The 15,162-nt window shown below is 43.1% G+C and overlaps 1 protein-coding gene across 1 annotated transcript in view; it reads left to right on the top strand.

Annotated features, from left to right (window-relative positions):
* Positions 1–2,062: 2,062 nt before the first annotated feature.
* LOC135546372 (short transient receptor potential channel 4-like) overlaps positions 2,063–15,162 on the top strand; it is a 32,625-nt gene continuing 19,525 nt past the window's right edge. The window contains exons 1-3 of the mRNA XM_064974733.1: positions 2,063–2,574; positions 5,241–5,428; positions 6,345–6,563. Of these exons, the coding sequence (XP_064830805.1) occupies positions 5,270–5,428; positions 6,345–6,563 (378 nt within the window). The 5' untranslated portion in view covers positions 2,063–2,574; positions 5,241–5,269. The remainder of the gene's footprint in view (positions 2,575–5,240; positions 5,429–6,344; positions 6,564–15,162) is intronic.

Genomic DNA, 15,162 nt, shown 5'->3' with positions numbered 1-15,162 from the left:
CATGTGACAAATAAAGTTTGATTTATGTGAACTTCTTGCCATGCCAAACATGACAAAATGTGGCAAGGAGTGGCATGATAGGACAAACAGACTGCTGCCCAGACTGGCTGTGGAGAGGACCTCCTCACTCTGTCTCCTACTGCCTCTGACAGGGCTGTGGAGAGGACCTCCTCACTCTGTCTCCTACTGCCTCTGACAGGGCTGTGGGAGAGGGACTCCTCACTCTGTCTCCTACTGCCTCTGACAGGGCTGTGGGATAGGGACTCCTCACTCTGTCTCCTACTGCCTCTGACAGGGCTGTGGGAGAGGGACTCCTCACTCTGTCTCCTACTGCCTCTGACAGGGCTGTGGGAGAGGGACTCCTCACTCTGTCTCCTACTGCCTCTGACATGGCTGTGGGAGAGGGACTCCTCACTCTGTCTCCTACTGCCTCTGACAGGGCTGTGGGAGAGGGACTCCTCACTCTGTTTCCTACTGCCTCTGACAGGGCTGTGGGAGAGGGACTCCTCACTCTGTCTCCTACTGCCTCTGACAGGGCTGTGGGAGAGGGACTCCTCACTCTGTTTCCTACTGCCTCTGACAGGGCTGCGGGAGAGGGACTCCTCACTCCGTCTCCTACTGCCTCTGACATGGCTGCGGGAGAGGGACTCCTCACTGTGGGAGAGGAATTTATAAAATAATCAGTCTAAGAGATGGAGCATGTGCCACATCAACTTCCCTATCCTGTCCTGTCCTATCCTCTCTTAACTGTCAGCTTGTTTAAAGAAGTGAAGCATCGTCTTGACGTTGGGACATTTTCAACAACTCTGGATGTGCTCTGTCCTGTCCTCCTGACTGTCCTTGTTTTTTTGAAGATGTGCTGTCTGCCGGGCTGATGGGAAACATTCACAACTCATGCCTCTGCTCTGTCTCACTGTCCATGCTGACAGTGAGGAGAACAGAACCTGATGTTGTCATATGTTTACATGAGCTTGTAAAACAAAGTAGCTTCTTAATTATTGTAAGGAGTGTTTCATCTTATGTAGGTTGTTTCTATAGAAAAGCTTCTCCAGTTTTACCTTGTAGGGACTTGATGAGGTGCTCTTAGATGTTCACTAAGACTGTGAGCACATCTACAGTACATGCTGATTGTAAATGCTGTAAGGATTATAAAAATTGACAAATAATTCTGAAGATTTTAGGACACAATGCATAGAACATAAATGTTGCATGTCCCCAACTAAATGTTCCAACATCAGGTTCATTAGTCCTAACGCAATTTATTCTGTTTCTCAGTCCTTCTAACTAAACTAATTGAATGTAACTCAATCAGATTATTAATATTAATTCAATTAGTCAACTATGCCTCTTCAGTTCTCCTCTAATGTGATAAAGACAACTGTTCAGCACGAACATGTGTTAAACTGTCAGAGCCATGGGAAATGCACTACTATGTTCAGCCCCTGTCCTCTTGCACTGAGGTTATTGTCTGTCTCTCTGTTTGCTTCAGGATGAATGTCACCTGGCTGACATTGGAATTTACAATATTATTTACAATATTAAGTTCCCTCAGGAACGTTCTATAGTTCTGCCTTCTCCATCCCCTCTGTTCAGTCTTCCTAACCCTATCCAGTGGCTCCAAATTGAAAGCCATCACAATTCTCTTAGTTCTACTTTATTCAGAAGGAGCCACATGAAGTTATTGAAGTGTCTGGAGGAGCATAATAACGTTGTTCACTTCATCAGCTGCATCAACATCCCATGACAAATTCAATGCCACCTGTTACACCTCATGAAATAGTTCAACGTCATGTTTTTCTCCACTACATTTATTGGAAAAAGTGTTGCTTAAATTAGAAAAGGGTCACTCAGTTAAATTCGCAGTGGTTTGGATATTCCCTGCAATGTTGCCATATGTAATGTTGTCTCTGGCTGGAACAAGCTTTTACTTGGAATTATATATATATATATATATATTTACCAATCAATCAATTCACATGGACATGCATCTCAAAGGATGATAGTGGATTGTGCGTCTGTGTTACCCCTGCATGCTTTTCATTTGCGAACAAACACACTCCTACTGAGTCACGAGACGCTCCTGTAGTCTATCAACCGAAGAGCGCGCGAAGCTGGAGGCAGCGAAGAGGATGTGTGCGTCTCTTCAAACGGGCTTGATTGCGTGTTTGCGAATGTTTTGAACGAGGGTGGATTTCTTACACTTTAAAACATCCAAGATCACACCTTCTACTGAATTGAATGCTTACGAGTCCCGATAATTCTGATGGAATTATGTTGACAATTCTGTAATATCATTTATTTTGCAAATATCTTTGATCGCGACCAGAGAGGAAGACACTATTAGCTTGCTCTAATTATAACGTTCTTACTTTAGGCTCCTTATTCAGTATATGCTACTACTGTCAACTGGAATACACAAAGGAACAAGGTGGAATAGTTTTTCTTCGTCCTATTTCTGTTCTGCAACCCACAGAAGACCTGCTGTTGTAGGCCTATGTGTTTCAAGTAATGGAAGAGAGGTGTTTCATTTTTTGACAATCAAATGTCATAGTCAAAACGTACAGGACTGAGAGGGTAAGTTCAGCTGTCTTTTTGCTTGCGTGTATAATGCATTTGTATAGTATATTGGCATCGATGGGATGCCCTGCGAACAACCACATTGAACGTGGAAATGAATGGCTTTAGCCAAATTCAATTACCAGCAGTTGATATCATATTCATTTGATAATAAACTAATACATAATTAAATTATCCATCAAATGTATATAATTGCTTTGCTGACTTTGTTGTTGGACTCTGGATTTTTGTCGATTTAGATTCTGCTAAATGTTTTGCTTTACTGCCATGAACGTCAGAATAAGTCAACCTGGTCTCAGGGTAAGATTTATTATGTAAATCGGACTCACTCTATTTAGTATTACACATTACATAATGAATGGAATAGCAGTCATACAATATCCTATGAATTACAGGACGTATAGTATGTACACATTGGATGACTTAAGTTATCATATTTAGAGGACATAAACTTAGCAAAAAAATAAATGTCCCTTTTTCAGGACCCTGTCTTTCAAAGATAATTTGTAAAAATCCAAATAACTTCACAGATCTTAATTGTAAAAGGTTTAAACACTGTTTCCCTTGCATGTTCAATGAACCATAAACAATTAATGAACATGCACCTGTGGATCAGCCGTTAAGACACTAACAACTTACAGATGGTAGGCATTTAAGTTCACAGTTATGAAAATTTAGGATACTAAAGAGGCCTTTCTACTGACTCTGAAAAACACCAAAAGAACGATACAAAAGGGTCCCTGCTCATCTGCATGAACGTGCCTTAGGCATGCTGCAAGGAGGCATGAGGACTGCAGATGTGGCCAGGGCAACAAATTGCAATGTCCGTACTGTGAGATGCCTCCAGGGAGACAGGACGGACAGCTGATCATCCTCGCAGTGGCAGACCACGTGTAACAGACCACGTGTAACAACACCTGCACAGGATCGGTACATCTGAACATCACACCTGCAGGACAGGTACAGGATGACAACAACAACTGCCCGAGTTACACCAGGAACGCACAATCCCTCCATCAGTGCTCAGAATGTCCGCAATAGGCTGAGAGAGACTGGACTGAGGGCTTGTAGGCCTATTGTAAGGCAGGTCTTCACTAGGCATCACAACAACGTCACCTATGGGCACAAACCCACCGTCGCTGGACCAGACAGGACTGGCAAAAAGTGCTCTTCACTGACGAGTCGTGGTTTTGTCTCACCAGATTCTGGATGTCAGAAGGTGAATTCACCAATTTGTAAGTCGCTCTGGATAAGAGCATCTGCTAAATGACTTAAATGTAAATGTAAATGTAATTCACGTTTATCGTTGAAGGAATATGTGTTATACCGAGCCCTGTACTCTGGAGCAGGATCAATTTGGAGGTGGAGGGTCCGTCATGGTCACGTCATGGTCACGTTCTGTGCGTGATTTCCTGCAAGACTGGAATGTCAGTGTTCTGCCATGGCCAGCGAAGGGCCCGGATCTCAATCCCATTGAGCACGTCTGGGACTTATTGGATCGGAGGGTGAGGGCTAGGGCCATTCCCCCCAGAAATGTCCGGGAACTTGCAGGTGCCTTGGTGGAAGAGTGGGGTAACATCTCACAGCAAGAACTGGCAAATCTGGTGCAGTCCATGAGGAGAAGATGGCCTGCAGTACTTAATGCAACTGGTGGCCACACCAGATACTGACTGTTACTTTTTATTTTGACCCCCCCTTTGTTCAGGGACACATTATTTCATTTCTGTTAGTCACATGTCTGTGGAATTTGTTCAGTTTATGTCTGTTGTTGAATCTTGTTATGTTCATACAAATATTTACACGTTAAGTTTGCTGAAAATAAACGCAGTTGACAGTGAGAGGATGTTTCCTTTCTTGCTGAGTTTAGTATTCTACTATGTATAATACTTTAGTATTATATGTCTTTCTCTGAGACCAGGTTGCTTTGTGCCTGCTAACAACAAAGGAGAATTACAGGGAGAATTTACATTGGTGGTTTTAAAAAAGCAAAAAAAGTGTTATACCTTTATTTAACGAGGCAAGTCAGTTATGAACAAATTCTTATTTACAACGCCGGCCAGACCTCTGGGCCAAGACTCTGGGCCAATTGTGTGCTGCCCTATGGTACTCCCAATCACTGCCGGATGTGATACAGCCTGGATGGTTAGGAGAATAATGACACTGATGAGTTATGTAAAAGACATGGAGACATGTTGGTTGAGTGGGGTTGGGGGAATGGATGGGTGGTTGGAGGTGGAGGCTCACTTCTTTTTGTTTCTATCCCTCTACATACTAAATGTATTTTGTACTTTTTAAACTATTTAATATGATCACAATGATCAATACTTCGTACTTTTTTAAATGTTAAATGTTTATTTTGGAGTGGCAGTCCACAATTAAATACATTATGAACTGAATATGCAAGTTAAGTTATATGAGAGCCCCCCCCCCCCACACTAATGAAAAAATGACAACATAAATACAAATGTTGACACACAAAAAAACATATTATACTTATTGGAGGTGCAAAGATGTAAATAAATGACCAAACGTCTGTCCAGTGAGTCCAGTCTGCAACCAAACCATTCACCCAACCATTACTGATCTGTGTCCCTGTCTCTGTCCACTGCCTCCCCAAAATGTAGATAATGGGTAATCAATGTTATCTAATCTAACCTGTCTAGGTGAGTGAGATTGCTTAGCAGTAGCAGCGATGTCTCAACTGTACTACCGGAGGACAGACAACTCCTCCTACAGGGACCGGATCCCTCTGAGGATTGTCAGGGCCGAGTCTGAACTGTCTGGCCTGGAAAGGAACTACCTGGGAGCAGTGGAGAAAGGAGACTATGCCTCAGTCAAACAGGCTCTAGAGGTAGGGATGAAGGGCGGAGAGGATAAGGGGAGGGAGGAAGGAGACTATGCCTCAAGTCAAACAGGCTCTAGAGGTAGGGATGAAGGGCGGAGAGGAAAAGGGGAGGGAGGAAGGAGACTATGCCTCAAGTCAAACAGGCTCTAGAGGTAGGGATGCAGGGCGGAGAGGAAAAGGGGAGGGAGGAAGGGAGGGGATGGAGGAGAAAGGAGACTATGCCTCAGTCAAACAGGCTCTAGAGGTAGGGATGCAGGGCGGAGAGGAAAAGGGGAGGGAGGAAGGGAGGGGATGGAGGAGAAAGGAGACTATGCCTCAGTCAAACATGCTCTAGAGGTAGGGATGCAGGGCGGAGAGGAAAAGGGGAGGGAGGAAGGAGACTATGCCTCAAGTCAAACAGGCTCTAGAGGTAGGGATGCAGGGCGGAGAGGAAAAGGGGAGGGAGGAAGGGAGGGGATGGTGGAGAAAGGAGACTATGCCTCAGTCAAACGGTCTCTGGAAGTAGGGAAGAAGGGAGGAGAGGGAGGGATGAGTGAGGAACGGGAGGGAGGGAGAAAGTGGTGGAGAGAGGGAGGAAGGGAGGGGGAGATTAAGGAGGTAGGAGAGAGCATACTATACTTCCATCAAAAAGCTCTAGAGGTAGGGATGGAGGGAGTAGAGGGATGGGAGATGGAGAAAGGTAAGAGGTGAGGGAGGGGAAGAGAAGGGAGGGAGAGGGTAGGGAGGGAGGGAGTGAAAGGAAAGGAGGAAGGGATGGAGAGAGAGAGAGACACAGGAAAAGGGAGGGAGGGAGGGACAGGAAGAAGGAAGGGAGGGATAAATAAGTCTCAGTTCAAGTACAATATCAATAAACATGATAATATGCTATCTTGATACCATAAAACTAAGTAATCATCCGTTGTCACCCCCCCCCCCCTTGTAGGAGGCAGAGATATACTTCCGGATCAACATTAACTGTATAGACCCTTTGGGCCGCACAGCTCTGCTGATCGCTATAGAGAATGAGAACCTGGAGATTATAGAGCTGCTGCTCACCTATAACGTGTATGTCGGTGATGCTCTCCTACACGCCATCCGTAAAGAGGTGGTGGGGGCCGTGGAACTGCTGCTCAACCACAAGAAGCCCAGCGGGGAGAAACAGGTAGGACAGTTACAGCGTGCTTCCCAAATGGCACCCTGTTGTTGAGGGGTGACTAGCCTACATTCACCTGCATACAGCACACTCTCCTTGTGTTATCACATACCAATAGGCTACCTGCTTTACCAACAGACTGGTCTTGAGAAAGGCCTTAGACCTAACATGTCGACATAGAACAGTCTCTACTATATGCCCTCTTGTTTTTCCTGTGCATTACACTAACCCATGCCCTACCAGGCACATACTCATTCCTATAAGGATACATTTTTTAGCAACCTTTTTTTAAAACCTTTATTTAACCAGGCAAGTCACTTAAGAACAAATTCCTATTTACAATGACGGCCTACCAAAAGGGAAAAGGCCTCCTGCGGGGACAGGGGATTAAAAATGTAAATAAATTAAATAAAAATATAGGACAAAACACACATCACGACAAGAGAGACAACACAACACTACATAAAGAGAGACCTAAGACAACAACATGGCATGGCAGCAACACATGACAACACAGCATGGTAGCAGCACAACATGGTAGCAGCACAAAACATGGTACAAACATTTGTCGTGTCTTTACTATCATTAAATGAGACTTCGTTTTTATCAAATATTCTCTGGAATTAGTATTACGCGATTAAACTGATTAATCATGTAACTGTAATTAACTAGGAAGTCGGGGCACCAAGGAAAATAATCAGAATACAAAGTTATAATTTTCCTAATATAACTTTTCAGATATTTTCATATCTGATCAATAGTCTTCTGAATTAATGAATTATTTATTTTACCTCACATTAGTATCATTCTAAACGTCGTAAATTGTTGGTTATCTGCACAAACCCAGTCTTCACTATGAGTCATCCATACATCAATTGTCTTAAATAACTTATTTATTAACTAACTAAACAATCACAGAAGTGCACACACAAACAAACAGAGTAAAAATGGTTACAAGAAATGATAGGGGAATGTGCCCTAATGGGCTAAACCGGCATGACCAGCTTGTTAGACAAAAAGGGAAGTGGGGGTCGACTAAGAAGTCCCCACAGAGTTGATAATTATAACAATTGAAATGCTAATCCTTTGCACATGAACGCTCACTCATTCGGGAACAATTGCAATCAATATATATATTTACGTTCCGTGTGTCGTCTTGATCGCTGTTGATAAGTTAGTTTCTGTCTTCTCTCTCTCTCTCCCTCTGTCGTGGGTAGTTCAGAGTGACATTCATTCATGTTGTTGTAGAATGGATGTCTCTGCGGTTGTCGTTCTTCGCTTTCAATGATACCGAATTCCTAGCTGCAGACTAGTAATTAATATATAAGACTTGTTCTTATTCTGTCGGTATCGATAGTCTAAGAGTTTAACCATGTGGTATGGTTAAAAGATTCAGCAATCGTCTCAACCTTTGTCCTCTCGTAATGGAGAAAAACATGGTCTAGTGAGAATTTCTCAAAGTTGGGGTTTTATTCAGGAGTTGCAGAAAAGGGTCTGTCCCAGGATGCCCAACGCCAACTGGGCTCATGGGCGGTCCTCTGATTTAGTTAAACTCAAAAGGGAATTGGAGTTTCCTTCATTAAACAGTCCAGAATCACATTACACAATTTTACAAACAGTATCATCCTCACTCATTCATATTATACAACAATTAGATGTAAACCTCATATCTGAGGCTATTATATAAACAGCGTTATGGTAATGTGGCCACACCGTCTCCCATGAGCTTCACCGAAATGTAACAAACAGACCAGTTCGTAGCTGGATTCTTCACCGATCTTTTATACCTTCTCTGGAACATAAATGTTGTTTCGGACCTCAAGTTCTGAGGTGGAAGAAATTCCTTTGTTCTCTATGAAACTTCACTCTGTCTCTATACTGTGTGGCCATGAGGCAGGGTCTTCCCTAGGAATTTACGACCTCTCTGACCACAGCAGCCTGGGTGTAGGAGCAGAGAGAGGGGGGTGGTGCTCGCTGTACCCAAAGAGGGCAACGTCATGACAACAGCGTTATGGTAATGTGGCCGCACCGTCTCCCATGAGCCCCACAAAATTGCACCAAACGGACTAGTTCGTAGCTGGATTCTTCACTATTCTTTTATACCTTCTCCGGAACATAAATGTTATTCGGACCTCAAGTTCTGTGAGGTGGAAGAAATTCCTTTGTTTTATATGAAAATTCGCTCTGTCTCTATACTGTGGCCATGAGGAGATAATCTCCTCCAGGAATTTACAACCTCTCTCTGACCACAGCAGCCTAGGTGTAGGAGGCAGTGAGAGGGGGATGGGGCTTGCTGTACCCAAAGAGGACAACGTCATGACACATTATTGGGCACAGACAACAGCACAAAGGGCAAGAAGGTAGAGACAACAATAATTCACGCAAAGCAGCCACAACTGTCATTAAGAGTGTCCATGATTGAATCTTTGAATGAAGAAATTGAGATAAAACTGTCCAGTTTGAGTGTTTGTTGCAGCTCGTTCCAGTCGCTAGCTGCAGTGAACTGAAAAGAAGCGCTTTGGGGACCTTTAACAGAATGTGACTGGTAGAACGGGTGTTGTATGTGGAGGATGAAGGCTGCAATAGATGTCTCAGATAGGGGGGAGTGAGGCCGAAGAGGGTTTTATAAATAAGCATCAACCAGTGGGTCTTTCAACAGGTATACAGAGATAACCAGTTTACAGTGGAGTATAGAGTGCAGTGATGTGTCCTATAAGGAGCATTGGTGGCAAATCTGATGGCCGAATGGTAAAGAACAACTTCAACCATATTTTATTTTTAAGGGGATAGATCAGCTAAGAAATTAGCAGATTTAAGTGTATCAAATGAGATTACTTGCAACTAATACCCCCCCCCCTTTTCTATATAATGTCTACTCTAATTAACAGGTTCTCTCAGAACTGCAATGAGATACGCTACTATGGGCGATTTACACATTTTCCCCATTCACTTGCACTCTGGATATTTGAACCATAATTCTTACAGTATATTCTCCACAGCATCTCTTCTACACATAATTGCCTCTTCTCTTCCATCTCTGTGTTGATCTTGGTTGTATCCCAAAATGTAACCCTATTCCATATTTAGTGCACACTACCCTATAGGCCCATATCAAAATATAGTGCACTATATAGGGAATAGGGTGCGATTGAGACTTAGCCATGAACAGATGAACAGAGGTATGCTAAAACAGACAGGGTCTCCCTGAGGTCTGAAGGAGAAAGCTTATCTCTGCTCGTCGCTTTATTTAAATCACAGCTGATCCACGAGACTAGATCGTCCTCCCCACATCTCCTAGCCCTCGTGTGATTCCTCTATTTACAGTTTGTTTATGTATACACTCTCTTAGTAATATGTTAATCATCTGATTTAAATTTCTGTTGACCTCTTTAGCAAACGAGTCAATAGGCATGTACTGTCTTTCATCTGTATAGGCTACTGATTTGTGTATAGTGATACATCTGTAGCCTATTGATGACATCTTATTATGTGAAACTGTGAAAAGTTTATTTCCTGGGATGGCAGGTAGCCTATTGGTTAAGATCCCTGGGACAGTAACTGTAAAGGTTGTCAGTTCAAATCCCTGAGCCGACTCTGTGAAAAATCTGTAGATTTGCACCTGAGCAAAGTACTTAAGCCCAGTTGCTATGGATAAGAGTGTCTACTAAAATGAAATCAAACTGAACTTTCCTACTGGTGTTAGGAAACAGGCTGTGAGTACTATGACAACAAAATGGGCCTACAGCCTACAAAGATATGGACACTCTCCCCATCAGAACTTAGAGAACACTGGCAATGCCATCTATGAGGGAGCTAATGGTATTTCTATCTGGTGTGATAGAAAAATTACATATTTACCTGATTTCTTTGATATTAATGGTTAACAATTCATATTTAACTAATAGTAAGACATTTCTGTTCTACTAACGCTTTGTCTTTATGGTTTCCACTCGAGTTCCCTAAAAGAAGAGATTAGAACAAGCCCTCATGGTCTCATAATCATCCTGGCATCCCGTGCAGATAACCAGGGTGGAACCATCCATCCAAATACAACATTAAAAGTAACTGGAAGACAAACACAGTCCTGAAATGCAAACAACTTAATCTAATTACAGCGTGTATTATCAAGGTTACATTTATGTTTTAGCTAGTTTTAAACAAAGGACAGAAATAGAACAGAATACAGTAGGTCTGACACACAAACACACTCTGAAACACTTTGGATTCAACTGAGGCCCTTTTAACTAGATGGACAAGAACGCATAGAGCCACCCATGCAGTTAGCTATTGAGACAATGTCTACATACACCATACTGTATTACATTTGAATTAGGATTCAGTCCCTCCATCAGATGGAGAGAGAGAGGAGTGTAATAGAAGAGTGTATTTACTCCCTCTCATCTTTCTATCAAAGGAGATTGTGGCATCTGTCTACTGTATCTCCTCCTCTCTTTCTCCACCTCTCTTCTCCATCTCTACCGTATCTCCACCTCTCTTTCTCCATCTCTCTTCTCCATCTCTACTGTATCTCCACCTCTCTTTCCCCATCTCTCTTTCTCCACCTCTCTTTCTCCATCTCTCTTTCTCCATCTCTCTTTCTCCATCTCTCTTTCTCCATCTCTCTTCTCCATCCCTACTGTATCTCCACCTCTCTTTCCCCATCTCTCTTTCTCCACCTCTCTTTCTCCATCTCTCTTTCTCCATCTCTCTTTCTCCATCTCTCTTTCTCCACCTCTCTTTCTCCATCTCTACTGTATCTCCACCTCTCTTTCTCCACCTCTCTTTCTCCATCTCTCTTTCTCCACCTCTCTTTCTCCATCTCTACTGTATCTCCACCTCTCTTTCTCCATCTCTCTTCTCCATCTCTACTGTATCTCCACCTCTCTTTCTCCATATCTCTTTCTCTACCTCTCTTCTCCATCTCTACTGTATCTCCACCTCTCTTTCTCCATCTCTCTTTCTCTACCTCTCTTCTCCATCTCTACTGTATCTCCACCTCTCTTTCTCCACCTCTCTTCTCCATCTCTACTGTATCTCCACCTCTCTTTCTCCATCTCTCTTTCTCCATCTCTCTTGCTCCACCTATCTTTATCCATCTCTCTTTCTCCATCTCTACTGTATCTCCACCTCTCTTTCGCCATCTCTCTTTCTCCACCTCTCTTCTCCATCTCTACTGTATCTCCACCTATCTTTATCCATCTCTACTGTATCTCCACCTCTCTTTCTCCATCTCCACCTCTCTTTTTCCATTTCTCTTTCTCCACCTCTCTTTCTCCACCTCTCTTTCTCCATCTCCCTTTCTCCACCTCTCTTTCTCCACCTCTCTTTCTCCACCTCTCTTTCTCCATCTCTCTTTCTCTTCCTCTCTTCTCCATCTCTACTGTATCTCCACCTCTCTTTCTCCATCTCTCTTTCTCCACCTCTCTTTCTCCACCACTCTTTCTCCATCTCTCTTTCTCCACCTCTCTTTCTCCATCTCTCTTTCTCCATCTCTCTTTCTCCACCTCTCTTTCTCCACCTCTCTTTCTCCATCTCTCTTTCTCTTCCTCTCTTCTCCATCTCTACTGTATCTCCACCTCTCTTTCTCCATCTCTCTTTCTCCACCTCTCTTTCTCCACCTCTCCATCTCCACCTTTTTTCTCCATCTCTTTCTCTCCACCTCTCTTTCTCCATCTCTTTCTCCACTTTCTCTCTCTTTCTCTTCTCCATCTCTACTGTATCTCCATCTCTCTTTCTCCATCTCTCTTTCTCAATCTCTCTTTATCCACCTCTCTTTCTCCATCTCTCTTTATCCACCTCTCTTTCTCCATCTCTACTGTATCTCCATCTCTCTTTCTCCATCTCTCTTTCTCAATCTCTCTTTATCCACCTCTCTTTCTCCATCTCTCTTTCTCCACCTCTCTTTCTCCATCTCTACTGTATCTCCATCTCTCTTTCTCCATCTCTCTTTCTCAATCTCTCTTTATCCACCTCTCTTTCTCCATCTCTCTTTATCCACCTCTCTTTCTCCATCTCTACTGTATCTCCACCTCTCTTTCTCCATCTCTCTTTATCCACCTCTCTTTCTCCATATCTACTGTATCTCCACCTCTCTTTCTCCATCTCTCTTTCTCCATCTCTCTTTCTCCACCTCTCTTCTCCATCTCTACTGTATCTCCACCTCTCTTTCTCCATCTCTCTTTCTCCATCTCTCTTTCTCCACCTCCATCTCTCTTTCTCCATCTTTATCCATCTCTCTTTCTCCATCTCTACTGTATCTCCACCTCTCTTTCACCATCTCTCTTTCTCCACCTCTCTTCTCCATCTCTACTGTATCTCCACCTATCTTTATCCATCTCTACTGTATCTCCACCTCTCTTTCTCCATCTCCACCTCTCTTTTTCCATTTCTCTTTCTCCACCTCTCTATCTATCTCAACTGTATCTCCACCTCTCTTTTTCCATCTCTCTTTCTCCACCTCTCTTCTCCATCCCTACTGTATCTCCACCTATCTTTATCCATCTCTACTGTATCTCCACCTCTCTTTCTCCATCTCCACCTCTCTTTCTCCATCTCTACTGTATCTCCACCTATCTTTCTTCGTCTCTCTTTCTCCAACTCTCTTTATCCATCTCTTCTGCGGGAGTTTAGAGATAATTATAGTAAGGTCAGCCTCCATCTCAACAACATGACCTAACTGGCAGTGATACTCATCATTGTTTCAACATCACTTTGTTATGCAAACACATTATCTGGACCACACACAAATGCACGCACACTATCAGGAACATCAGAAATCAATGACAAGAAGACCTGTGGTTTACGGGAACATCACTTAGATCTGAGTTGTTGCAGTAAAGGGAACAGTAATTTAATCATGTTAGCTAGTATTTCCTCGTACTGTAAGTGAAGTGGTCACTCAAGTGCCTCTTTCCTTATCATCTCCTCCCAGAGGGAGACCAATCAGACTGTGGTTTTGTCCCAAATGGCATCCTATTCCCTATATAGTGCACTACTTTTGACCAGAGCCCTATGATGGTGCCATTTGGGACCCACATTAAATGATTAAACTCTGTCAATCAGGCAATCAAATTGATTTATAAAGCAGATGTCATGAAGTGCTGTTACAGAAACTCAGCCAAACACCTCATAGGAAAAAACAATACAGATATGTAGAAGCATGGTGGCTAGGAAAAACTCCCTAGAAAGGCAGGAACCTAGGAATAAACCTAGAGAGGAACGAGGCTCTGAGGGGTGACCAGTCCTATTCTGGCTGTGTCCGGTAGAGATTATAAGAGTACATGGTAAATAAGTATGGTAAATAAGGCCATATCATTCTTCAAGATGTTCAAACGTTCATAGATGACCAGCAGGTACAAATAATAATCACAGTGGTTATAGAGGGATAAATGTTAGTTGGCTTTTCATAGCCGAGCATTCAGAGGTTGAGACAGAAGGTGCAGATGATAGCAGGCCACATCCGACGATACCCCGGGACAGGGCTAACGAGGCAGAATATAACCCAACCCACTTTGCCAAAGCACAGCCCACACACTACCAGAGGGATATCAATAGCCCACCAACTTATTACCCCTGTGACAAGGTGGAGTATGGCCCATGAAGATCTCCCTCACCTCAAGAGCCCGAGGGGGCGCAAAATCGGATAGGAAGATCACGTCAGTGTCTCAACCCACTCAAGTCGAGTATAGCGATATTCAATGTGATGCACCTTCCTAGGGACGGCATGGAAAAGCACTAGCAAGAGAGTGACTCATAGGTTCAGAGGCAGAGAATCCCATTGGTGAGAGGGGAGCCAGCCAGGCAGAGACAGCAAGGGTGGTTCGTCACTCCAGTGCCTTGCCATTCACGTTCGAACCCCTGGGCCAGACTTTACTCAATCATAGAACCTACTGAAGAGATGAGTCTTCATTAATTAAAGACTTAAAGGTTGAGACCTAGTCTCCGTCTCTCACATGGATCAGCAGACCTTTCCATAAAATGTAGCTCTATAGGAGAAAGCCCTGCCTCCAGCTGTTTACTTAGAAATTCTAGAAACAATAAGGAGACATCCGTCTTGTGAGCTTACGTGTAGGTATGTACGGCAGAACCAAATTGGAGAGATAGGTAGGAGCAAGTCCATGTAATGCTTTATAGGTTATCAGTAAAACATCGAATCAGCCCAAGCCTTAACAGGATGCCAGGGGCTTGTGCTGGAGTGATATGATCAAATGTTTTGGTTCTAGTCAAGATCTTAGCAGCCGTATTTAGCAATAGCTGAAGTTTATTTAGTGCATTATCCGGGTAGCTGGAGAGTAGAGTATTGCAGTAGTCTAATCTTCAAGTGACAAAAGCATGGATTAGCTTTTCGGCATAATTTTTGGATTAAAAGTTTCATATTTTTGCTATAATACGAAGATGAAAAAAAGCTGCTCTCTAAATATTTTTCATATGTTCGTCAAAAGAGAGATCAGAGTATAGAGTAACACCAAGATCTTTCACAGTTTTATTTGAGATGACTGTACAACCATCAATATGAACTGTCAGATGAAACAGCAGATCTCTTTGTTTCGTGGGACGTTTAACTAGCATCTCTGTTTTTTCCGTGTTTAAAAGTTTTTTTAAATTCCTT

The sequence above is a fragment of the Oncorhynchus masou genome, chromosome 9, assembly GCF_036934945.1.
Source record: "Oncorhynchus masou masou isolate Uvic2021 chromosome 9, UVic_Omas_1.1, whole genome shotgun sequence".
NCBI classification, from domain to species: domain Eukaryota; kingdom Metazoa; phylum Chordata; class Actinopteri; order Salmoniformes; family Salmonidae; genus Oncorhynchus; species Oncorhynchus masou.
The sequence above is the reverse complement of the archived record's forward strand: the minus strand, read 5'-3'. Positions and strand labels throughout refer to the sequence as shown.